We start from the raw sequence: 27,369 nt of genomic DNA on the forward strand, positions 1-27,369 counted from the left end.
TTAGATCATTTTGGGGAATATTCCCATCTTAATATTAAAATGATTCATGAATGTAGTATGTCTTTCTATTTAATTTCTTTCAGTATTTCGTAGTTTTCAAAGTATAAGTTTTACATTTTGTTAAATTCCCAAGTATTTTATTTTTTGATGTTGTAAATGTTATTGTCTTTTTAATTTCATTTTCAATTTGTTTACTGATGCTTTATTTTTTCCCCCAAGTTTTTATTTAAATTCCAGTTGGTTAACATACAGTGCAATATTAGTTTCAGGTGTAGAATTTAGTGGTTCATCACTTACATAGAATACCTGGTGTTCATCACAACTGCCCTCCTTAATCCCCATTAGCTCTTTAACATCTCCCCTGCCATGCTCCTCAAGTAACCATCAGTTGGTTCTCTATAGTTAAGAGTCTGTTACTTGGTTTGCCTCTCTTTCCCCGTCTCCCCCACACCATGTTCATTTGTTTCTGAAGTTCATTGGTACTTTAGAGAAATGCAGTTGACCTTTGAATAATGGGGCTTGAGGTGCCAAACCTCTGTCCAGTTGAAAATCTGTGTAAACCATGTTCAAGGATCAATGTACAATTAACTTCTGTATGTTGATCTTATATCCTACAACTTCACTAAACCATTTATTAGTTCTAATAGAGTTTTAGTAGACTACTTAAGACTTTCTATATTCAGGGGCACTTGAGTGGCTCAATCAGTTAAGCATCTGACTCTTGATATCAGCTCAGGTCTTGATCTCAGGGTTGTGGGTTCAAGCCCCATGTTGGGTTCCATGCTGGACATGGAGCTTACTTAAAAATATAGGGGACGCCTGGGTGGCTCAGCAGTTGAGTGCCTGCCTTCAGCTCAGGGCATGATCCTGGAGTCCCGGGATTGAGTCCCACATGGGGCTCCCTGCATGGAGCCTGCTTCTCCCTCTGCTTATGTCTCTGCCTCTCTCTGTGTCTTTCATGAATGAATAAATAAAATCTTGAAATATATATATATATTTTTTTCCTTTATACAGAATCATATCATTTGCAGATATAGTTTTACTTTTTTATTTCTTTTTTTTAAGATTGATTGATTGATTGATTTATATATTTAAGACACAGAGAAACAGACATGGGCAGAGGAAGAAGCAAGCTCCATGCAGGGAGCCCGACACGGGACTCGATCCCGGGACCCTAGGATCACACCCTGGGCTGAAGGCAGCGTTAAAACCGCTGAGCCACCCAGAGATCCCCTACTTTTTTATTTCTGATCTGGATGTCTTTTATTTCATTGTCTTACTTAATTGGCCTGGCTAGAAATTCTAGTACAGGATTGAATAGAAGTGGCAGAAGTGGACGTCCTTGTCTTCTTCCTGACTTTTGGGATAAAAGCAGTAAGTATGATATTAGTTGTGGGCTTTTTATAGATGTCCTTTGTCAGGTTGAGGAAATTACCCCTTTTTTTGTGGAGTGTTTTTATCATGAAAAGGTGTTGAATTTGATGAAGTTCTTGATTACACTTTACCTTATATTACAAAATAAATGAAAATCTCAATTTATACTCATTTAGTTGGTCTGAGTAGAAACTTAATGTTATAAAGAAAAGATAGGCTAAACAGTCATTAATGTAAATAATTTCACAATGAGCATATCACCCTCTAAGACTAGCTTTACGAAATTTAGCTTTTGTTTTGTTTTTTTGGTTTTTAAAAAGATTATTTATTCATGGGAGACACAGAGAGAGAGGCAGAGACACCGGCCGAGGGAGAAGGATCCAACTCCAGGACCCTGGGATCACGACCTGAGCCAAAGGCAGACGCCCAACCACTGAGCCACCCAGGCATCCCAAATTCAGCTTACTTTGTTATAAGTTGTTGTTTCTGCTAATTTATAACCTAATCCTGTATGTTCATTTAGAAGTCTCAATGGGATTGTTATTTGGCTAAATATAATCACTTACCATAGTTTTTTTTTTTTTTTTTTTTTAAAGATTTTATTTATTTATTCATGATAGTCACAGAGAGAGAGAGAGAGGCAGAGACACAGGCAGAGGGAGAAGCAGGCTCCATGCACCGGGAGCCCGACGTGGGATTCGATCCCGGGTCTCCAGGATCGCGCCCTGGGCCAAAGGCAGGCGCTAAACCGCTGCGCCACCCAGGGATCCCACTTACCATAGTTTTTAAAAGCAACATTTTATCGTAAAAAAAACAGACTTCCCCATTCCTGGTATTTCATCCCATCAATCTACATTGATGAAGTTGTCTAATACCAGAAACTATTTGGTACAACTTTCTTAAGAGGTGGTACCAAAGAAAAACTTCCAAGGTAGCCTGTGGTATAGTAGTATACTATGTGGTATAGTATTCTCTACCCTCTAGGCATATAATTTTTTGAAAAAAATGACCATTTATATCTAGAAATTGTTTCCCATCTAGATAAAATCCTGAAGAACAGTTAGCTCTAGTCTTTAGATTTTTTATTTTAATCTGCGAAGGAAGAGAAGGAGAGAAAAACTGGGACTCTTGCAGCCTGGATATTCTTCTCTGTGGCCTGACAGCAGATTTGTCTGACTTAACTTTATAAGGCCTGTAGGGTCTCCCTCTATAATAGAAGTTAAATTAACTGCAGTTGATTGATTGAGGAGGAAAATCATCTAGCCTTTAACCTCTAGATGGCAGCATGAGTCTTACTGTGCTACCAGCTTTTCCTTGACCATTTCTCTTGAACTGGGTTTCTGATTTAGGTAAGACATTCTTGTGACTTTACCAGACTATTTGCCTAACTTTGTTGATGCCTTTCTTGATTCTTTAGATTTTTGTTTTTCCTTTTCATCCAGTTTTTAAATCCCTTTTCAAAGCAATATATATTTCTGATGCTCAGAGTCCTTTAGTTTCTCTATTGTCAGAAATAATATTTTGCTTTTTTTTTTTTTTTAAGATTTTATTTATTCATGAGAGAGGCAGAGACGTAGGCAGAGGGAGAAGCAGGCTCCATGCAGGGAGCCCCATGTGGGACTCAATCCCGGGACTGCGGGATCACACCCTGAGCCAAAGGCAGGTGCCTAACCGCCGAGCCACCCAGGCATCCCAACATTTTGCTTTTGATTAAAGAGATTGGTAGAAAAAATTCTAAAAATGTGGTAGTTTAATTCAATAGCTTCTGTACCTGGATATAAGCCCTCTCAGAATGGGCTCAGTTCTCATCTTGGCTTATCTTGTTCTATCCTTTGACTCTGCAGGTTACCGTGTGAGATTAGACACTGCCTTATTAAGCTAAGGCAAGAATGTTGGCTAAAATTGATGAAATAAACTTGGATTCATTAGTCGTTCTTCAAGAAGAATTTAACTGTTTTAAAATAAAACTTGCAAATAGCCATTTTGAATCATGAGGTAATAGGAAAAGAATGAAGTATTCAGTTCAGCAACTGAGTGCCGACCTCGTGCAAGGCTCTGCAGGGGAATATGAAGATGAATAAGACATAATTACTGTCCTTGTGCAGATTAAAATCCAGTAGGAAAGGGAAATAAGACAATTAAGTAAATGATTCTCAATAGAAAGTAGAGGAGGTGAGCTCCATAAGTGTTTGAAGACCTGTGGGGTGGGGGAGAAGAGAGTAATTACATTAGATTGCTATAGGAATGGCAGGTATGTTTGATTTTGAATGTCAATATGGATTGATTAGTAAGGATTGTATAGGGCCATTGAATTGAGGATTTGAGAAGGAGCCTGGATTCAGAGAAGTCAGTCAGTGTTGTCTGCTGTGGACAAGAGGAAGGGATGTGGTAGTATTTGCTGTATCTGGATCAGTGAAAATAGACGTTGAAGAACACATAGGAGCTTGTTAGGTGGGAGTGGGAAGGGACCATATTCCAGGTGGAGTGAATATTCAGAGCAAAACAGAGTTTGAAGGAATACCTGTGCTCAAGGAATGGGTGAGAGTGATCTGATTCTTCAGGAGCCCAGGTTACATCAAGGTCCATAAGGACTAAGACAAGGAAGGAGACAGGGCCTGGATTAAGGAGAGCCTTCAATACTAGGGGATGAGGAATTAAACTTAAAGGTAGCAGAAGCATGTGAAATTTTTAAGGTATTTTAACAGCTATAACATGAACTGTGCATTCATTATAGATGATTTATAGTGACACTCACTAAAAGAGACCTTATCATAAGGTAACGATAAGAAAGTAAAAACTATATAGCCTTAACACTAAGAAATAACCATTGTTAATATTAGATGTGTTTTTTGCCCCACTGTTTTCCCTTTCTGCTTGTGTTCATACACAGGCATGCTTTTTAAATAACCGAGACTAGTTATATGTATATAGTTTTAGCCTGTGCATTTTTTTCATTCCGTCTTAAGTATTTTTCTGTGTCAAAAATTCTACCATTGAAGATTTCTGAGTAGGGAAGTCACGTGGTTAGGAGATGTTGGTGCATAGGATGGAATGGAATGGTAGAGCCAGGAGGCTGGAAGGTATTATGGGAGTCCAGCAAGAAGAGTTGAGGGCTTGAATGAATGGTGCAGTGAGAATGGAAAGAAATGCACTGACAGAAGATGTTTCAGCTCTGTCATTTCCAGAACTAAGTAACTGTCTGGATGGATGGATCGAAGGGATAAAGCTGAAATTAGAGTCTACCATGATGCTTTGAACCTAACTAATTACAGGGACTTCAGAAGAAGGAGGGAGATCCAGTTAAAGAAAAACATCACATAACTCTTTTATACATTTCTTAGGAGTCAGGCACCTTGATTTTTTAAGAAATAAGTAAAAGCCATTTGTTCTTAGGTGGATGTTATTAATAGAGTGACAGCAATACTCTAGTTTGGGCAACAGGTAATGTTTTGAATAGATATTTTTCTGTCAGGGAGATAAACATGTGTAACAGGATATCCATAACTTCAGAAATGGATTTGTGGAGTCCCTCTACAGTACTCTTTGGCAGATCAGTAGGCCTTTCAGTTGAATAAATTACTTTGTATAGTTTTCTTCCATGGTAGTGATATTTTATTCACTTAGCTTACCTATATTCAGGAAATTGGTATGGTCTTTATATATAGTTGATATCCAAATCTTTATTAACTGGAAAAAAATTTCAGAAGTATAAATTTGAAATAATGTGGTAACTACACTTACATGGTGAGCATTGTATAATGTATAGAATTGTCAAGTCACTGTGTACACCTGCAACTAATATAACATTGTATGTCAACTATACTTCAAAAATAAATAAAGAATATGTTTAAAATAATGCAATTGGCCCCAAATACTTGATGTTGATACATCTATTAATTAACGGCTATATTTGGAGTATATCAGCAACAGGGTCAGTTCCTCCCAGGAGTGAAGACAACATTTTACGTATAGCTAGAGATTTGTGAGATCTCTGACAGAGAGGAAATCTACTGCCAAATTGTCTTCTAGAAAGGCATTTCCTACTGCTACATTCTTATGAACACCAAGCATTATAATTTTAAAGTCATTGCGAACTTGGTAGGCAAAACATTAATATCTTGTTTTAATATTTATTTTTTCAGTTGTGAGGATGAACTTTTTTTTTTAATGTTTCTTAATTATATCTGTTGACAGGGAAATTCAAGAAGGTATGTATTTAAATTATTTTAACCTGAAAAATAAAGCCAGGGAACTTGATGCAAAAGCACCTTAAGGACAGTGTTTAATCTGCACTACTCAAATACCAAATGAAATTTATCTTTTGTTTTCTTTGTTTCGGACATTGCCATACCATTTCACCACAGTCATTAGCATGGGATCCTATTTAGGTAGTAATACAGTATAAAATCTAGAAATCCCACTTTGGAAGGATCAAGGTTATTCCTCATAATTAGAAATTGTCAGTTTAGCCTTAAGTATTTTGTTTTAAAAATGTATTATGATAATGGGAAATAAAACATGCCATTATTTCTCATTTTTCTCTTGGTTAACAAATTAGGATACACAAAGCCTCAAATTACCTTTAAGGCTTATAAGCATTCATATATTTTATCCATTAGTCAAGTTGTTTCATAAACCCAACATTGGCTCTGAAATGGCTTTATGCACAAAGAGGATTTTACCATAAAATGCTTGTGATGTTCTATTCTCTTCTGATTTGGGGTGGGGGGTTGGGGAACGCAAAGATAGAGGAAAGCAAGTGGGGCATACATTAATTTGGATGGGGTTGGTTTCAAAGTAGCATTCTGTTTAATTGTAGAAAATACATGGGGAGGATGTACATACTGAAACAATTTAAAGTTCAACACTAGGGGAATATCCAAGTAAATTATAGTACCATCCACACAGGAGAAGACAATGCAGCCATAAAAATGTTAAAGCATTAAGGAGAACTTAATGACAGAAAACTGCTGATTGTATGTAAGGATAATTGCAAGTGAAAAAATTATAATGCACAACACAAAATCAAGTTGTTTTTTTTTTTTTTCTTTTTGGTTTTGTTTTTTGGTAGTGTGGACATAGACAAATGATGGGAAGGAAATACAGTAATATGTTTTTGGTTTGTTTTTCTGCCCTAGAGGAAGAAACATTTATTCTGCCCTATAAGCACCCGAAATGCACAAATGTTTTAATGCCTATCTAGTGATTTTTTTGTTCTTTAAAATTTTCTGAATTTTCCTTACTGCCCACAATGAGCACATTCTATTTTTGGATAGAGAAACTAAAGAAATAGAGAAAAATTGTATCCCATTCTAGAAACAAAATTATAGTTACATGAAAGATCTATCTCCTGATATCCTGTGCAGTTAAAATTTTAAACTCTTTTACTGACTGTTTCTAATAAATAAAAATGACTAGATTCATTAACAATAATTGATCACTTTAAGCAAGTGATGAATAGCTAGGGGAGAGTTGTGATACTTCATTTCCCATCCTTAGCATGTTCTTCCAGAAGTAGAAATTTGGGAATAAAAGGAGTGGTAGCCTCTTGGGTCAAGGGCAAAAGATGGCTTAGTTGGTGAAAGAGGATCTTTTCATAAGCAAACATTGGCCAAGATTTTGTCCAGCTTTGTTCTTTCAGCTTTTCTCACCTGTAGTTGGAGAACAATACTTTTAGTTTAAACTGTTTAGTAGGAGCAAAGAACTGTTTGAATGTATGAAATTGCAGCTCTTTGGATGGGAAGTAAAATGAGACCTCAGATTCGGGATACAAAAATATTCCACTGTGACATCATTTTTTTGGTTATCTAATAAACTTTCTAAAATGGAAGTATAATATATATAATGAAAAGTAAATTATAGTTTACGGCTTAATGAATTTTCAGAAAATTAGTACTTCCCTGTGACCATGACCCAGACCAGATGAAGATAACCTTTCGAATATAAACCTTTCGAATATAAAGCCACCTTCAGGGATCCCTGGGTGGCGCAGCGGTTTGGCGCCTGCCTTTGGCCCAGGGCGCGATCCTGGAGACCCGGGATCGAATCCCACATCGGGCTCCCGGTGCATGGAGCCTGCTTCTCCCTCTGCCTGTGTCTCTGCCTCTCTCTCTCTCACTGTGTGCCTATCATAAATAAATAAATAAATAAAAATAAAATAAAATAAAGCCACCTTCATGCTTTTCTCAGTAACTATCTGCCCCTTCCCCTAAAGCAAGCACTACTGTGACATATCATGAAAGAATTTTGTTTGTTTTTGAACTTTATGTAAATGGAATCACAAGTTACACTCTTTTGTGTCTGGCCTCTTTTGTTCAACATTTTGATTATGATATCCATTGTCTTTAGTGGTCATTTGTTTCTTTCCATCACTGTGTGTGGTATGCTGTTGCAAGAACACAATACAATTTTTTTCATTCTGCCAATCATGAACATTTGAAGTGTTTCCAGCTTTTGGTAATTATAAATAAATACTCTGAGCATTAGTAGTATATGTCTTTTTTTGGTATATGCATTTTTGTTGTATATATAACTAGGAGTAGAATTGCTGGGTTATGTTTATATAATAGATGCTGCTTCCAAAGAGTTTTCCAAAGTGGTTATACCAATTTATAAGCCCTTTGGCAATTTCAGTTCCTCCAAATCCTTACTGGGAGACTTTTAAATTCTAATCATTCTGATAATTATAATGGTACCTCAATGTAGTTTCAATTTCCATTTCTTAATTATTAATGAGGTTGAGCACTTTTTCGTATGTTCATTGGCCATTTGGATAACATCTTTTGTGAAGTGTTTATCATACCTCTTGCCCATCTTTAAAATTGGATTGTCAATCTTTTAAAAATTGATTTGCAAGTATTATTGACATATTCCAGATAATGCATTCTTTGTCTGTTACATAAATTGCAAATATCTTATCCCTCTCTATGGCTTGCCTTTTGATTTTCTTAATGGCATATTCTAATGAGCCAAAGTTTGGGGTTTTTTTCTCCCAGCTTTATGTTTTGTCAGGTTTCAAATCTCTTTTAAATGTTTTAAGAACAGTACAATACTTATATACCCTTCACCTGTTCACCAGTTGTTAACATTTGTCACAGTTGCTTTATCTTTCCACATATAATTTTAAGTTTATTGTTTTATTCTTGAACTATTTGAGAGCTAGCTGCAGAAACCATGACACTTCATAAATACTTAAGCATAATTTTTATTTTTTTATTTTTATTATTTTTTTAAGCATAATTTTTAAAGAGTGAGGACATTCTCCTACATATCTACAGTATAATTTTAACACACTCAAATTTACCATGATACAATATAATTGACATACAATCCTTATTCAGATTTCTCCGATTTATTTATTTATTTATTTATTTACTTAAAGATTTTATTTATTTATTTATGAAAGACACACAGAAAGAGAGAGAGGCAGAGACAGAAGCAGGCGCCATGCCGGGAACCTGATGTGGGACTCGATCCCGTGACTCCAGGATCACGCCCTGAGCCAAAGGCAGGCGCTAAACCGCTGAGCCACCCAGGGATCCCCAGATTTCTCCAATTTAAACACAAATTTTGAATTTTAGTATAGTTCGTTTTGGGAGTATTTTCACTTTTTGTTAATGCCACCCCTGTCATTTTAGCTTAGGTTATGATGTCAAAGCTCTAGTATCTTAGAAATGAATATTAAATTACTAGATATGTGACTTGGGCTGGCTGAATTCTTTTCTTCCCCTACTTCTTCTCCCTCATGGGGATATCAGAATATCATTATTGGTTACATAATAGAAAAAATTCAAGTGGACAAAGTGAAAGTGTGTTTTCTTACTGGTTTCCTGATTTGATATTTAAGTTTTCTGACAGCCTTACTGAACAATGCATTTTTAAATGTGTTATCATTTGTCATGTGGAAATCCTTGGAAAACCACTTTCTAAAAAAAAAAAGAGGAAAACCACTTTCTTTGAAAAACCAAAACATCTTTAACTGTTGACTAACTTGGGCACCGTATGACAAAAAAACTTGTATAATGAAGTAATAACTGAGTTGGTGTATATAATTATTTTAGAATTGGAAAGGAAAGAATAAGGAAGATTTTAGTCTCACATTAGTAATTAAAACTTCCATCACTTAATTATAAAAGACATCTTTTCAAATGTGTATGGAAACCATTATGGCTAGTAAGAAATAGTAAATTTGTAATATAAAATGGAAACAGCAGATCTAAGCAATGGAGGATTATTAGAAAAGTTGTTTGGGTGGGATGTGGGATGTGGAAACCACAGGGAATTACACTGGAGCCATTGACTTCAGTTGGATTATTAATGATTTATCTAAGCGCGGTGCTTATAGACCTTACAGTTTGACCCAGAGCGGAAAATCTACCCTGTGCAGTGGATTATTTTTAGAAATAGTGGAGCCTACTAGATAGGTTTCTTTTGAGAAAAAAAAAATAATAACTTCATGAGGATTGGAACTACGTCTTGTGCAAATGAATCTGTGTCAAATTCCCCAGTCAACTATAAAGAAAAGCCAGTGTGAAGAAGGAAACGCATTGCTGTGAAGATGCCTGAGGAAAAAGAGCTTGTTTGGGCATCTTTGTTGTGAAGGTTTAGGAAATCACTGAAGCACTGTACACAATCTTCAGTGGCTTACTGTCCAGTATAGTTTTTCTTTTTCAGTTCATAAATCTTTTGTAGAAATGAATACATTGTAACTAACATAAAACATGTAAACAATGACTTTAAGTCCCTGTTTCTTGGTTCCAAACATATCCCCTGGGATATTAGTATAATCATTGGCATTTCTGTGGACATTTTGTGAGGTTTGGGTTGTTTTTTTTTTTTTTTTTCCAAAGGATTTATTTGAGAAAGAGCACATGTAGGATGGGTATAGAGAAAAGCTGACTCCGTGCTAAGCAGGGAGCCCAACCCGGGCTCCATCCCAGGATCCTGGGATCATGACCTGAGCTGAAGGCAGATGCTTACCCGACTGAGCCACCCAGGTGCTCTGTGAGGTTTATTTTTAAGAAGAAATTCTTTTTTTTTTTTTTTAAGATTTTATATATTTATTCATGAAAGACACACAGAGAGAGGCAGAGACACAGGCAGAGAGAGAAGCAGGCTCCATGCAGGGAGCCCAATGCAGGACTCGATCCCGGGTCTCCAGGATCACGCCCTGGGCTGAAGGCAGACGCTCAACTGCTGAGCCACCAGGCATCCCTTAAGAAGAAATCCTTAAGGGGTCAGATCCAAGGAATTATATCTGTATTTGATAGGTTGATAAACTTAAGTTTGTCTGGTTTAAAGAAAGCTTTGTTGGGATCCCTGGGTGGCGCAGCGGTTTGGCGCCTGCCTTTGGCCCAGGGTGCGATCCTGGAGACCTGGGATCGAATCCCACGTCGGGCTCCCGGTGCATGGAGCCTGCTTCTCCCTCTGCCTGTGTCTCTGCCTCTCTCTCTCTGTGTGTGTGACTATCATAAATAAAAAAAAGAAAAAAAGAAAAAAAAAAGAAAAAGTAAAGAAAGCTTTGTACTAACTTATTGTAGTGAATAGCTCATAGGAATTGCTTTTTCAAAATATAGCTTTATTTGGAGCTCTATTGGAGCCTCTATTTGGAGTGCCTCGATGGCTCGGTCGATTAAGCACCTGACTCTTGGTTTCATCTCAGGTCATGATCTTAGGGTCCTGGGATTAACCCCCACATTGGGCTCAGTGCTCAGAACGGAGTCTGCTTGTCTCTCTTCCTCTGCTCCTCCCACTGCCTCTGCCCCTGTCTCTCTCTCTCTCATAAATAATTAAAATCTTTAAAAAAAATAAAAAGTACCTCCATTTGAGGAAACTATGGCTAGTGGAAAAACGTGATGGCCTGAGTACGATATAAGAGAAAGAACATTAGCTTAGAAATAATTAGGTAGGAACCAGATGATAAATAATGAGGGACGCCTGGGTGACTCAGTGGTTGAGCATCTGCCTTTGGCTCAGGGCCTGATCCTGTGCCTGGATTGAGTCCCACATCGGGCTCCCTGCATGGAGTCTGCTTCTCCCTCTGCCTGTGTCTCTGCCTCTCTCTCTGTCTTTCATGAATAAATAGATAAATAAATCTTTTTAGGAAGGAAGGAAGAAAAAGAAAAGAAAAGAACGAACAAGTGAGGGCAATATAGTGATGAACAGTTTGGGTTCTGGAGTCATGCAGCTTTATTATGCACCTCAGTCTACCACTTAGGCAAGTTTCTTAACTCTCTAAGTGCTCGTTTCTTTGTGGAATGGAGATAATAACCTTAGAACAGTGGTTCTCAGATTTTTTGGTGTCACTCTTAAAGATTCATGATGACCTGAAAGGGCGCTTGTTTGTATGGGTTATATCTGTCTATATTTACTGTTTCAGAAATTAAAAAGGAGAAAATTTAGAAATATTTATTAATGGATTTTAAAATGGGAACACATCCATTACATAGTAACATAAGTAACATTTTTATGAAGACTAACTTTTCTGAACAAAAAAATATTGACAAGAGTGGCATTTTTTTCAAATTTCTTTACTGTCTGGCCTGATAAAAGACAGCCTGAAAAAGATTTTCATATCTTCTTTTGCTTTCAGTGTTATATCTTCTGTTAGGTAGGCTCTAGAAAACTTCACTGGTCACTTATTAGAGAATGAATGACAAGGGTATCTTAGTATTATACATATAGTTTTGGATTCATGGACCCCCTGAAAGATGCTTAGTGATTCTTAGGGGTTTTCTGACCATACTTTGAGAGCTTTTACCTGAGAGTGTTCTTTTTATGATTTGATACAATATAATTTATAAAATTTTAGCATAGTGTTGGCACTTCAGTGCTTAAAAACTATCAACTTTTGTAATCATTATGGGAGCATATGAGAAATTTAAAGCATAGTAGGCATGTAATCATACTTTCTTAAAAATATCACTTTGCTAACATGATAGAAGATGGATTTTTTTTTAATTTTTTTTTAATTTTTTAATTTATTTATGATAGTCACAGAGAGAGAGAGAGAGGCAGAGACACAGGCAGAGGGAGAAGCAGGCTCCATGCACCGGGAGCCCGACGTGGGATTTGATCCCGGGTCTCCGGGATCGCGCCCTGGGCCAAAGGCAGGCGCCAAACCGCTGCGCCACCCAGGGATCCCAGAAGATGGATTAATAATAAAAAGAATAAGGTGGAGACAGAGAAAGAAAGACAAGTTAGTAAGTTCTTCAGTAAGCCAGACCAAAATGATAAGCCCTTGAACTAAGATAGTAGAAGTGGAAATGAAAAATGAAGGATGGATTCTAGAAATCTGGGTAGTAGAATGGAAAGTCTTAGTGACTGGTTGGTTGTATTGGGGCCAGGGAGTTCTGGGCAGTTAGAATGAGGAATCAGGAATGACTCTTAGGGGCACCTATTTGGCTTAGTTGGAAAAGCATGTAACTCTTGATTTCAGTGTTGTGAGTTCAAGCCCCATTTTGGGTGCAGAGATTACTAAAAAATTAAACTTAAAAAAATTTTTCCTACTTAGAAATCTGGTAACGGAACATTTTAAAAATAAAAAAGAATGACTCTTAATGTGTATACCTTAAATTTGTACAGAGTTATATGTCACATATATTTAAATTAAAAAAGTCTCTTAGGTTTCTGGCTTGGATTAATATAGGAAGATCACTTTTGAGAAGAGAGATTAAGAATTCAGTTGTAGGTCTATGTGTAAGCAATGTATGTGGTTCTACCCAGGAGATAGTTAAATGTATGGATCTAGTGTACAGGAAATAGTTTTGAACATCATCAGCTTATAGGTTCTAGTTAAAGCCATCAGTGAGAAAGAGATCACCCAGGAAGGATGTGTGACATTAAAACAGAACTCTGATATGGTAGGCAGATTCTGACATGACCTCTCTGATCCCTGCTACTGGAATTAGGCCCTTGCATGATCTTATTCTCTTGAGTGTGGGCTGGGTCTAGTAACTGCAGAAGTGACAAAAAGACCATGACTTCTGTCTTGTTCTCCCTCATCACCCTTTCAGAAAAACAAGCTCCCATGTTGTTAAGGATAGAGAGAAAAACTGACTTGGGGATTATGAGCCTGGTCATTGGGAACAGACTAGTTCTAATACTTACTAAACTTGACAACTTGTCTCTCTCTGACCTCATTTTCCTTGTGTATAAAATGGAGGTAGTAATAATAATACCTATCTTATTGGGTTGTGGAGAGGATTAAATTAATTGGATGACGATTATAAAATGCCTAGTATGAATCTTCATAACCTTGGATCTGGCCACAGATTCTTAATATGACACCAAAAAATACAAGCAACAAAATCAAAAATAGATAAATTGGACTCCATTAAAGTTAAAAACATTTGTGCATAAAAGGACATTATCAAGAAAGTGAAGTGACAACCCATAAAACGGGAGAAAACTTGGATTTCATTTATCTGATAAGACCCAGTATCTATAATATATAAAAAACTCTAACAACTCAACAACCAAAGGACAACCTAGTTAAAAAATGGGCAAAGGACTTGAATTGTGTATCCACAAATGACCAATAAGCACATAATAAGATGCTGAACATCATTAGTTATCAGGGAAATGCAAAATAGACACAGTGAGATGTCATTTCACACCCACTAAGATGACTATAATAATAATAGTTTTTTAAAACAGGAAGTAACAAGTGTTGACAAGGATATGGTGAAATTAGAGCTCTCATACATTGCTGGTATAAATGTAAAATGATGTGGCCACTGGGGGAAAGTGGTGGTTCCCTAAAGGTTAAACATAGAGTTACCACCAGACCCAACGATTCCACTGTTAGATATACACCCAGAATCGAAAACAGAAACTTAAACAAATATTTGCACATGTATGTTCATATCAGTACTATTCCTGTTAGCTAAACAATGGGGAAAACCTAGTATGCATTAACGGATATATGAATAACCAAACTATGGCAAATACATACAATGGAATATTATTCAGCCATAAAAATGGATGAAGTACTGATACAACATGGATGAATCTCAAAAACATAATACTAATAAAGAAGCCAGACACAAAAATGTCACATATTATACAATTTCACTTATATGAAATATCCTGGGTAATAAACCCATAGAGACAGAGAGCAGATTGGTGGTTGCCAATCAGGAGAAAGGATAGGAGATAGGGTAGAGGGGGAGTGACTGCTTCTAATGAGTAGAGGAATTTCTTTGGGGGTCATGAAGATGTTTTAGAATTTGGTATAAGTGGTGGTTACACAATATTATGAATATACTAAATGCCATTGAAATGTACACTTAAAAAATTCACTTCTGTGAGAAAAATGCATAGGATGATGTTTGACACCTAGTTAGCTATCAATAAATATTAGATTTTATTACTGCCTGATACAATTTATCATTTATTACTGCCTGATACCTTTATCATTAATTTAGTGGTGTGACCTTGGGCATCAGTTTCCTTAGTTGAAAAATGAAGTTGTTGTACTAGAAGACTCCTCAGATGCTTACAACATTAAAACTCTATTATTTTAAGACATTGTATTTAATTCATTTTGTGGGGAAAGCTGATTCTTACTCCTCCTAGGTTTCTCCTTTACTCTCATGCTACTGTCACACTCTACTGTCAAAACACTTCTGACACCACACATGGGTTTCTTTTCCCCAGTACCAAGCAATTCTGCGACACCAATCTGGATGTCCTGCTATTTAACTCAATTCTGACTTGCTGGAGATACTGTTAGATCCCACAGGTTAAGGGCTTAGTGCCACAGGACTCCCCTCCCTCCCACTTCAGATACCTGTTGAAAGTCCAGTTGTTGTCACTTGTGCCTGTGACCTGATCGACTGTAAATTGGATGTTCCCACAAACTCTTCTTGGGTTTGATAAGTTTGCTAGAGCACCTCACAGAACTCAGGAAAAGTTTACTTACTGTTTGCCAGTCTGTCGTAAAAGAATATGATAAAGAATACAGATGTACATCCAACTGGAAGAGATGTGTAGGGCAAAGTGTGTAGAAAAGGCACAGGGAACACCTGGGTGGCTCAGTGGTTGAGCATCTGCCTTTGGCTCAGGTCATGATCCTGGAGTCCCAGGGTCAAGTCCCGCATTGGGCAGAGGGTGCCTGCTTCTCCCTCTGCCTGTGTCTCTCTGCCTCTCTCTCTGTGTTGTCTCTTATGAATAAATAAATAAAATCTTAAAAAAAAAATAGGTATAGAGCTTCTGTGCCTTCTCCAGATGAGCCACTCTACCAGTATCTCCACTTGTTTACCAGCCCAGAAGCCCCCAAACCCTGTACTTGGTTAATTTTTATGGAGGTTTTAATCACATAGCCATGATCAGTCAGTAACTGCATTTCCAGCCACTCTCCCCTCCCTGGAGCAAGGAGTGATATGAATGAAAATCCCAAGCTTCCAATCATGGCTTGGTCTTTCTGGTGAGCAGCCCCCATCCAGGAACCCACCACAAGTCACCTCATTAGAACAAAAGACACTACTGTCACCCAGGAGATAGATGCCAAGGGATTTAGCAACTCTGTGTCAGGAACTGGGGTCAAAGATAAATATTAGAACAAAAAATTCTCCTAGGGTTCTTACCAGTTAGGAAATTATGAGAGTTTTTAGGAGCTCTGTGCCAGGAACCAGGGGCAGGGACCAATATATATACTTTTTATTATCTCACATTCATACAGCAAATATTTATTGTGTACTTTCAGGGTACTGTGCTAGGTACCAAGGACTTAGCAGTAAATAAGAGAGATGGTTTCTGCAGTCACAGAGCTAACATTCTTGTAGTAAAGGCATTACACAAATAATTGTTTGCTGATAAATTGTTTTAAGTAGAATGTGGGGCAGAGGTCAAATGGGCAGTGATCGTTCCCCTGAGAAAAAGATACTTAAGTATGAAGAATGAATTGGAGTTAATTGAGTGAAAGAAAGGGAAATGAGCTGCCTAGAAGGAGTAGCAATTCTGGTTGTGGGAAGGAATACTAGAATGTCCTTGCCAAACTGAAAGAAGAATAATATGCCTGAAACAGTCAGTGACTGCTAAAGTAGACAAAGGCTGGATCATGTAAGACTTCTTATTAAGGGATCCCAGGGTGGCTCAGCGGTTTAGCGCCTGCCTTTGGCCCATGGCACGATCCTGGAGTCCCAGGATCGAGTCCCACTTCGGGCTCCCGGCATGGAGCCTGCTTTTCCCTCCTCCTGTTTCTCTGCCACTCTCTCTATGTCTATCATAAATAAATAAATCTTTTTTTTTTAAAAAAAGACTTCTTATTAAGAAGAAAAATTAAGGATTTTTAAAATCTTATCCTTTAAAATCTTATCCTAAGAACACCAGGAAGTCATTGAAGGACTAAAGGAAGCAATATTCAGCATCTGGCCATGAAGAGAATGGTTTGGAGGGCGGCAAGAGAGGAAGTAGGGACACCAAGTAGGAGGTCATTGCAGTAGCCAAGACTGTGATGCCTAGGTAGTGGCCAGGGAGGAAGGTCACTGAATTTGAGGATTTAGGACAAAGTCTTGATTGATTTGCTGTGGGACATGAGAAAGGAGAGGGAGTTATCAACAATGAATCCAGATTTCTCCCCTGATCAAATAAATCAGTGGCATGTAAAGAACATTGGAAGGCCATCTGCTTTTGGCTGAGGTGGAATACAGGGACTAGATTCACTTTTCCACCTGGAACAATTTTTTTAAATGACAAAATCTATGAAACAGTGGTTTCCGAGAGACAAGTAGTGAATGAGATGAGCCCTGTGATCATCCCAGCTTACTGCTTTGAGAGTTTTCAAGCTGTGGTACAGGGAGGGGGACCCCAGGCAGAGATTGACAGACTCCCTTGAGGTGAAGAAACAGAGCTAAGAGTTTGGAGAGACCAAGGCAGCTGGTGTTCACAGGACAGAATTCCAAAAAGGAGAAGGCTACACAGAACCCAGGAGATCTGTAGAGGATTCTCCTGGAGTCTCCAACTGAGTACCAGTCCACCCATTCATGTGAGTAAACTACTGGAGGCTGAAGAGAGTACCATCTGAAGGGATTGGGCGAACAGTGACTGACACCACAGGCCAGTGCTAGTATCTAGCCCCACCAGCCAGACCGGAAAAATCTCGTGATTCATAGGACTCAGAAGGGTTTTGCCTCAATAGTGGTAAATATGTTTGTCAAAACTTCCACACTGTACACTCCAAGTATGTGCAGTTCATATGTGAATTATATCTCACTACACTTTTTAGAAAGAACAATGGAGGAGGAACCGATTTGTGAGGAAAAATTATGAGTTTGGTTTTTGACAGGGGTTTGGCTTTGGATATTAATTGGAGACATTGTGTAGGCAGTTGAATGTATGGATGAGTGAGGTAGTTTGAAACGGAGTGAGGAGTGAGTGGAAGATAAGAAATGTAGATAATGCTTACCGAGTTCAGCTGTTAAGAGGGAGAGAGGTGGTTGCTAGAGGGAGAAGTAGAGTCAAAGTGTATTGTTTGCTTTTAGACAATAAATTTGTGTGTGTTTAGGGGGCACCTGGGTGGCTCAGTCGTTTGAGCATCTGCCTTTGGCTCAGGTCATGATCCTGGGATTGAGCCCCGAGTCGGGCTCCCTGCTCAATGGGGAGTCTGCTTCTCCCTCTCCCTCTGCCTTGCTTGTGCTTGTGCTATCTCTCAAAATATTTTTTTTTAAAGACTTGTGGGGATCCCTGGGTGGCGCAGCGGTTTAGCGCCTGCCTTTGGCCCAGGGCGCGATCCTGGAGACCCGGGATCGAATCCCACATCGGACTCCCGGTGCATGGAGCCTGCTTCTCCTTCTGCCTATGTCTCTGCCTCTCTCTCTCTATCTCTCTCTGTGTGTGTGACTATCATAAATAAATAAAAATTAAAGAATAAAAAATAAATAAAAAATAAAAAGACTTGTGTATGTTTAAATTCCGGTGGCAAAGATGGGAGACACAGGTGAAGAGGGGTAAAGTATAAGTAAGCTTCCTGAGAAGGGCCAGGGTTTAGAGCACAGGTGTGCTGGCCTCAGGTTGGAAGATAGGGCTACTGTGTCATAATCAGAGGATGGGGAGAATAGATGATTATGCAGGTCTGTGCATTGATGGAAAGGTGAGAGAGTGCCTGTGTATTACATTACAGTGTTCCCTTTTCTGTGCCTCTGCAATTTAAATTGAATAACCATATCAGCAAATGAAGAGGTAATTAAATATGCTTTTAATGTGGAATGGTAACCAAAATTTCAGCATGATTTAGGAATTAAGTTGTTTAGTGGGTGGCTTAGTCGGCTAAGTGTCAGACTCTTGATTTCTGCTCAGGTCATGATGTCAGAGTTGTGAAATCAAGCCCCATGTTGGGTTCTGCCTCTACACTGAAGGTGGAACCTGCTTAAGATTCTCTCTCTCCCTCATTCCTCTGCCCCTCCCCTCTCTCCTCCTCTCTCTCTCTCTCTTTAAAAAAAAAAAAGGTTGTTTATTCTTAAGTACACTGGTATCTTCTTTTCCTATCCAGGCCATCCTTCAACGAATAATCAGCCCAGATCCTGTCCCACATTCCAGTGTGCTTTGTTAAGTACCACGCTTGTGCTCTTCCTGGGTTCTGGCAATCCTGAATATATTCCTAGTGTCAGTTTAGAATTCCTAAATGCAAGAGTGTTTCTAATTGAGATTTGGAGGATAACCAAGAAAAAAAGATTTGTTTGTATTTACAAAGTGACTTAAAAAAAATAAAGATAGTTTTATGGTCTTAAAGATCTCAGTTTGCAGTTTATTACACTTCTCAAAATAAAATCTATGTGGGGAAAACAGGTTCTAAAATGTAAAAGCCCTGCTGGGTTTTCTTTAGGATAAAAACGGTCCTATAGCATTGTAGAGAGATTAGAAATGGCATGTGTAAAGTGCTTAGCAAAGGTGTAAGTAAACCAAGTACATTGTGATGCTAATCATGTAACTGTATACATGTTAGAAATGAGAGACTGTAAGAACAAGAGATACTACTTATCTAACTGAAAATAATTGTTAAAGCCACAGAGAGTTTTTTTTGTAGTGTGTATTTTTTTTAAGATTTTATTTTATTTGCAAGAGAGAGCACTGAAGGGAGGGGCAGAGGGAGAAGGAGAAGCAGACTCCCCTCTGGGCAGGGAGCCCAACCCCAGGACCTTAGGGGAAGGCAGACGCTAAACTGAGCCACCCAGACACCCCTGTAATGTATATTTTTAAAAGTTAAATATGAGCTTTATTTTTTTGCCATTATAAAACAATACATATTCATTATAGAAAACATAAAGAAAGCAAAAATCAAACAAAATCACAGCATCCTAAAATGGTAGTCACTTTTAACATTTTAAGTGACCATTCTTCCAAGTCATCCAGACATCTCTAATCAATATTATACACACGTGCATGTACACACACACGTATGCATATAAATATAAATTTTACGTGCATGGCATCATGCTATTCTTGTTCTACAATCTGCTTTTTCAACTTAGTTCATCATGGACATCTTTCAGTGTCTGTAAAAACATAGTAAAATCACTAGTTTTATGATTGTGCAGAATACCATTATATGGTTATTTGTCATGTATTTTTTTAATTCTCTCTTAGTGGACATTCAGGTTGTTTCCAGTATTTCACTAAACTAATTCATGCTGCAATGAGAATCCTTTGCGAGATCAAAGTGAATGGCACATTTAATGTTTTTATACATCTTGTCAAAGTGACCTCCACACTTGTCCAAATTATATTTCTGAGATTGGTAAATAAAAGCACTGTATTCCTCCAACTTAGCCAACCCTGGATATTGTTAAACTTTTAATACTTGCCCATTTTTTAAAAAATATTTATTTATTTGAGAGAGAGAGCACACAGAGGAAGAGGGAGAAGCAGACTCCCTGCTTGGCAGGGAGCCCAATGCAGGGCTTGATCCCAGGACCCTAGGATCATGACCTGAGCTGAAGTCTTAACCCACTGAGCTGCCCAGGTGCCCCCAATCCTTGGCCTATTTTATAGAAACACTATGTTTCAGTACTTTTTACATGCATTTCTTTGATTGCTAATGAAGTTGTTTATTGGCCACATGTTTTCCTCCTTTTATGAATTTCCTATTATCATTCTTGTCTCCTTTTCTGTTGGTTCAGCTTCCCATATTTAAAGGTGAGGAAATTGAGGTCTAAAGAAATGAAGTGACTTTCCCATGGTCAGCCAGTAATTTAGGGACAGAATTGGTAATCATAGCATGCTGGAGCTGGAGGGGGATCTTAGACATCATCGAGTCCCAATCCTCTAATGTTACAGATGCAGAAACAGAGGCCTAAAGATATTAGGTGACTTGACTAAGGACAGCTACACAGCTCATTAATGACAGAACCAGGAATCTGAATCGTGTCTCATGAAGTGGGAAAGGCAAGTAACATTTTTGAGCCTGCTGTGTTTCTTATATGTGTTTTCTCATTTAATTCTCACTATTGTTTTACTATTGTTGATCCTTGAATAATGCAGACATTGCGGCCCTGACCCACTGAGCAGGCAAAAATCCTCAAAGAACTTTTGACTTCCCCAAAACTTAATTACTAATAGCCAATTTTTGACCTGAAACCTTACCAATAATATAAACATTTGATTAGCACATATTTTGTATGTTGCATGTATTAAATACTGTAGTCTTGCAATAAATTAAGCAGAGAAAGGAAAATGTTTTTAATACTGTATTTGTCAAAAAATATCCACAGGTAAGTGGTCCCATGCAGTTCAAAGGGTCAGCTGTACTCCCATTTGAACAGATGATGTGAAAGAGGTTCATCTGTTGTTCAGAGAGCTTCAGTGATTTGCTCAGTCACACACCTAGTTATTTGTAAATCTGGGCTAGAATTCAAGTCTTGTGATGCTTGATCCAGAAGTATCATTGCCTCTTAGAGTAGTAACAGTAGATGTTTTTCTTGACTTCACTTAAATGTTCATTTGATAACATATGATTTGCCTCTTGAAAACTTGTAAATAAAATTCTGCCCCTGCTTGACAGTTCTTGTTTGATACTGGACACCAACCAAACATTTAGGAGCATAAGGAACTTTCATTTTAAGCAAAACCAGGTCAGAGGCCCCTGGGTGGTACAGTCCATTAAGCATCGGACTCTTGGTTTTGGCTCAGGTCATGATCTCAGTCTTGAGATCAAGCTCCGCCTTGGCTTTGAGCTCAGCAAGGAATCAGCTAAAGTTTCTCTCTCTCTCACCCTGTGCTCCTCCCTACACTCGCTTTCTCTTTCAAATAAATGAATCTTTAAGAAAAATAAGTAAAAACAGATCAAAGACCATGTCTTTGGCTTATGGGTGAATAGATTTGAGATCCATGAGCTAGATATAACTTAAGTTTTTGTGGTACAGATGTCTAGGTTGAAACTCTCAGTATTTCCTTAGAACCATTTTTATTCCATAGAGAGTAAAATCTTAACATATAAAATGAAAATGACATTTGGATTCTCTGAAGTGTAAAATGGACCTGAAATCATCAAGGGGTCAATAGGAACAAAATCGAAACCATGTCAATTACATCCTCTAGATATCAAAAAAAAAAAAAAAAAGTGCCCGTTAACTTTCATTTCTTGACAGGTCTCAGATTTTCAGAATCATATTAGAGCTAATTTGAAGCCTCATCCTACAGAGATGTACAATTTTGCTGGCACTGTTGGTTTGCCTCAGTTACATAGAAGTTAGTTGGTAAAAATAATGTGTTATGCGTTTCTGCTTTCCAAAGAGATCTTGTAAATGTTTGGGTTGATGGTTTTTTTAAACCTGCTAGTTTCATCTAACTAAGTTGGGGAAAATGATAGAGTGTGGCATGTGATAGAATCTTCCTTTTTTTTCCCCTTTACAGAGGATTTTATAGAACAGAGGGGCCAATAATTAACTTACATGATTCTAGTCTTTAATCATGGGGCTCTGTTAAGTGTCATTATTTAAGAAATAGACATAATTTCTTTGGTATGTTCTGATTTTATTGGAATAAGAATTACACATTAATTAGCACATAGATTCTGGTAAAATCAAAGGTTTTAGTTTCATTTTGCCTTTTTTTTTCCTTTATGTTTTTTTCCTCCCCTCCTGTAGCCTTTGCAACTGGAACAATGTAAAAAATAAAAGTTGAATGGTTTAGGGCCATACCACATTTCAGCTCAGGCTGAGACAGTTACCTAAGAGTAGAGGCTATTAGCTCAGTCCACTCCTGAAAAACAAGTATCACCAGAAGTAATTCTTATTCTAGTATCAGACATAACAGTCCTTTAAAATCTCCTTTGGAATGTTGAAAAGAGATCAAATGAAACCTTCAGAATGGTTATTTATTGGGGAAGAAGAAACCTCCAATTTCATTCACTCATTGTAGCTCCACTTTCTCATTTTAATGCTCAATCCACAGTGGCAATGGTAAAAGATGTCTTGCAGCTACAGAGATGGCAGTGGAGAAGGGACATCACCTTTCCATTTATGGCTTGTTGCAGTTTGGCCTGTTTACAGACAGAACTGCTCTGAGTTCTTCTAGTAGAGAGTGAAGAAAATCAAGGTAGCAGCAAGAAATCAGCATTTATACATGACCTATGAATTGGCTAATTTTTAACATGCAGTAGTTAAGAAATGATTACAGCTTGAGGAGTCGTGACCTCAACTTTTCATCAGCTCCATTGGATTGTGCCTCAGTTTGGAAATGAAGGAGGTATGCGGGAAGTTTTAATTGTACCTGTGTGATTTATCCCTAGTCAGCTCTTTAATTTCTTCTGGCTGTCTGAGGTTTCCGACATGCTGTAAATTTCCCCAACTTTTTCATTATCTGCAATTTCTTTATGACTCGTGAATCGGAGTGGAGAGAGAGTATGGATTTACAGCGGAGATAAACATGTCCATAAAGTCTGTATCTGTGTCAGTAATTGTACTGCTGTCAGTGACTGTCCTGTTTTACAGGCCTCTCTTGGGAAAGGAACAGGCTTCACTACCAGCAGCACTTGAAGTGCTTGCTTTGATTTGCATTAACTTGCTGGGAGATTAGGTAGGGATGGTGGGATAGGAATTGATACTGGACCTTGGCCTTTCTTGTTCATTTATTTGTTTAAAGTCAGGGGACATTGTGTTGGATAACTGTGTACTGAAAACAGAACATGGACAACGTTTGCTTCCTAAGTGAAATGCAAACTTTATTGATATGGTAGATGTGAAAAAAAAATCTCTTCTAACTTCATGTTATATATTGCCTTTAAGATGACTTCCCATTTTCTGTCACTGTTGATAATTCAGCTTTCATCTTTCCATTTTTCTTTCCTTAGAATTAAAATACAGGATTTCTCTTTCAGAACATTCATTCCTCAAGTGGGGCCAGCTAGAGTTTTATAATGATTCCATCTCCCATATCTTAATTCTGAGCTATTAATGCTAATTGCTTGAAGTGGGGTGCCTTCAACCATTTGCCATGAGAAAGGAAGTCTTAAGTCATAGAGAAATTCTTAATATTCTGCGTTTAAAGACCCTTCAGGATTTTTCTAGCATTTTCTTAGAGCAGTTTGAAAGAAACCAAAGAGAAATCCTTTAAAAATAGATGGAGAAGCAACATACTTTTCTTCTAGTACATTTGGTATTGGAGACATCCCTCAAGAATCAGAACTGTCCTTGTATACTCTGAATCTTCTGCGGGGCAGCTTAAGAGTAGTAGGTGGCAGTACAGTTTAACAAAGAGAGGATAAGATGCAGGATAAATCTCAACCCTCAGTCAGCCCACACATCTGAGTAATATGGAGAGTTATCTAGTTGATTTTTCCGTACCTTTAACTTCTCTTCCTTCTTCTGCTTGCATTCTTTTTGCCATCTTTCTACCAGTAGATAGGAGAGGGAAGATTAAAGGAGATGATATGATATGAAATTGGTTGGCTTCTTTCCAGAAGCTTTGGTGAAAAGTATAGCTAGAGAAAATAGTAGCTAAAATGAAATGTGAAATTATCTGTGGTTTTAACTCTCTCCTGCTGCCATAATATTTTTTTCTTATTCAACAAGGGATAAACTACTTTTTTTTTGGATGAGAATAAGCTGCTCAGGCCCTTTATTTGTCAGTCTTTGCCTTTTAAATAGGAGCCTGCTCTCATTTCCCATACACCAAGCAGTGTTCCTAATGGAGTAAGTGACATTGTTAACCTAACTTTAGTTTGGGAAACTTCTAGTATATGCCTTCTAGGTCTGATGTAACAAACATACACGATAACCTAAAAATGACCAGCCAAACAAAACTGCAAGTTGTCCTCTTACCTTGGTGCTGTAACTTCTGGTTTTGTTCTATGAACTTAGCTAAGTTTCTTTAATGAATGCCATTTTGGAAGTGCTCAGGATCCATTTTGATGTCGACCTTCATTTTTTCTTTTGTCTTTTATCCATTTTATACAATCTGGTTGTTAGCACAAGTTTGGACTAGGTTAAGGAGTTTCACCTATGTGCCTGCTGAGTCCAAAGAATGAGATGTCTTGGTCTGACAGTAGAAATAAGCTTTCTGATTGCTCAGGTTGAAAGGCTTGTTATTACTAAGACTATCCCCTCCTAGAAAATAGTTATGTAAGTGGGGAGAGTATAATATTCTAGCTTTGCAAGGGAAGCACTTTTCTTCTGGTTGGAGGGGAAATAGTTTATGGTTGTCTGCTTCTGTTTCTGCTGCCATCAGCTGTCAAATCAGTAAAAACAAGGGTCTAATTAGCCAACAGTCTTAGTGTTGGAGGATAATAGCATTAATAAAGAAAAGAGCAACACAGGGATCCCTGGGTGGCACAGCGATTTAGCACCTGCCTTTGGCCCAGGGCGCGATCCTGGAGACCTGGGATCAAATCCCACGTCAGGCTCCTGGTGCATGGAGCCTGCTTCTCCCTCTGCCTATGTCTCTGCCTCTCTCTCTCTGTGTGACTATCATAAATAAAAAAAAGAAAAGAAAAGAAAAGAGCAACACAATAAAACATTATTTGAATATGAATTTGTGTACCTGCTATTCGCTGAAATGGCTCCACAGCAGGAATTGATAGCTTTGTATTAAAGGGTTAATAAACAGTGCTTGCTTCAGCAGCACATATATTAAAGGGTTAATAAACATAGGCACTGGAGAATGATTCCAGAACATGTCTCCAGATTGAAAAATGACAGGCAGTTCTTCCCTACTCTACTCAATCAGGCTGAGAATGGAATCCAAGAGTAGCCAGGCTTGAAAACTAAAGGGTGGGCTAGAGTATTGATCTGTTAACTGCTTGTAGAAGGGATAATTCTTGGGTGAAAATCCTCAAATGCTGTTTTACTTTTTAAGATCCCAGACTTCCTTGGCTTGGTAAAGATTAAAAATCGTTTATTTCACATTTTCACATAAAAGAATATTAATGCCACAAATCGGTCAAGAAAGAAGTTTCTCTTCACTAACTCAAGAAGATAATGCAATTAAATCCGTTTTTCCTCCTACAGCTCTTTTTATGAAAACACGTTTTAAATACCCAGTGGGTCTCCAACCACCACTGATGTGTATACATGTACATACATACACCTACAAATACCTGTGTGTGTTTTTTAAATTTTTATTTATTTATTTATTTATTTCTCCTTGGACTCTTTGGAAGTAAGTTGCATGCATCAGACACTTTATCCCTAAATACTTCAGAACACATCTAAAAATAAGGACAGATGGAACACCTGGGTGGCTCAGCAGTTAAGCATCTGCCTTCCAGCTGAGGGCATGATCCTGGGGTCCCGGGATTGAACCCCACATCAGGCTCCCTGCATGGAGTCTGCTTCTCCCTCTGTCTATGTCTCTGTCTCTCATGAATAAATAAAAAATCTTTAAAAATAATAATAATAAGGACAGTTTCCTGCATAATAACTTAAAAAAAAGATTATTTATTTGAGAGGGTGAGAAAGGAGGAGCTAGGGATAGACGGGGGAGAAGCAAAAGGAAGAGAGAGAAACAGACTCCCTGCTAACCAGGGAGCCTGACCTGGGGCTCGATCCCAGGACCCTGAAATCATGACCTGAGCTGAAGGCAGACGCTTAACCAACTGAGCAAGCCAGGTGCCCCAATAATACTGTAACTGTTATGTCCAAGAAACATTTACAATAATTGTAAAATATCTAATATCCTTTCACATTCAAAATTCCTCAGTTGTCCCTATAATCTTGTGTAGCTTTTTTTTTTTTTTTTTTAAGATTTTGTTTATTTAAGGGAGAGAATGAGTGAGCAGAGGAGGAGCAAAGGAAGAGGGACAAGCAAACTCCATGTTCAGTGTGGAGCCTGATGTGGGGCTTGATCCCACGACCCTGAGATCATGACCTGAGCTGAAATCAAGTTGATCATTTAACTGACTGAAGCAAGTCCCCACACACACACCCCTTTTAAACCAAGATCCAGTTGAGATTCAAGCATCGCAAATGTCAGTACATTCTTTTTTTTTTTTTTTAAGATTATTTATTTATTTGAGAAGGAGAGAGAGGGAGAGCGACAGCATGAGCAGGGGAGTGGGGGGTCAGAGGAAGAGAGAAGCAGACTCCTAGCTGAGCAGGGGGCCTGATGGGGGTCTTGACCCCAAGACCCCAGGATCATGACCTGAGCTGAAGGCAGACACTTAACTGTGTCAGTACATTCTTGATAGAACATTTATTTTTTTTATTTTTTTATTTTTTTATTTTTTCTTGATAGAACATTTAGTACTAAATTCTGTACATTAGCTCTTTTGCTAAATATTATCAGTTTTTTCCTGTGGGAAACATATATTTACTGAAATGACTATCATTTTCCATTTAGAATATTGAGTTTCAAGTTCTCCCTCTACAACAAGCCTGCTTTATCAAGCTTCTTTAATATGTTTCTGGTATTTTTTCCTTCTCCTAACCAAATTAGCTGTAGAATTGATCTCTCTCCAATAATTACTCCACTCTGCAATCAGAGTAATATTTCTGAAACATATTTGACATGTGACTTCATTCCCTTCTTAAAACCCATCAATGGCTTCTCATTGCTCTTGGG

At 38.0% G+C, this 27,369-nt stretch overlaps 1 protein-coding gene across 6 annotated transcripts in view; it reads left to right on the forward strand.

Moving 5' to 3' along the window:
- LIN52 (lin-52 DREAM MuvB core complex component) overlaps positions 1 to 27,369 on the forward strand; it is a 111,581-nt gene that overhangs the window by 21,437 nt on the left and 62,775 nt on the right. Inside the window, exon 6 of one of the 6 annotated variants that reach the window (XM_035719537.2) lies at positions 18,866 to 19,089. The exons of 3 other annotated variants lie outside the window; for them this stretch is intronic. In XM_035719537.2, coding sequence (XP_035575430.1) covers positions 18,866 to 19,074 — 209 coding nt within the window. In that variant the 3' untranslated portion in view covers positions 19,075 to 19,089. Of the gene's footprint in view, positions 1 to 1,694; positions 5,231 to 18,865; positions 19,090 to 20,649; positions 22,480 to 27,369 lie in introns of those variants that run through there. 2 more of the 6 variants (XM_049113720.1, XM_049113721.1) reach the window with 2 other exon arrangements.

This window comes from Canis lupus, chromosome 8 (assembly GCF_003254725.2).
Source record: "Canis lupus dingo isolate Sandy chromosome 8, ASM325472v2, whole genome shotgun sequence".
Lineage (NCBI taxonomy): Eukaryota > Metazoa > Chordata > Mammalia > Carnivora > Canidae > Canis > Canis lupus.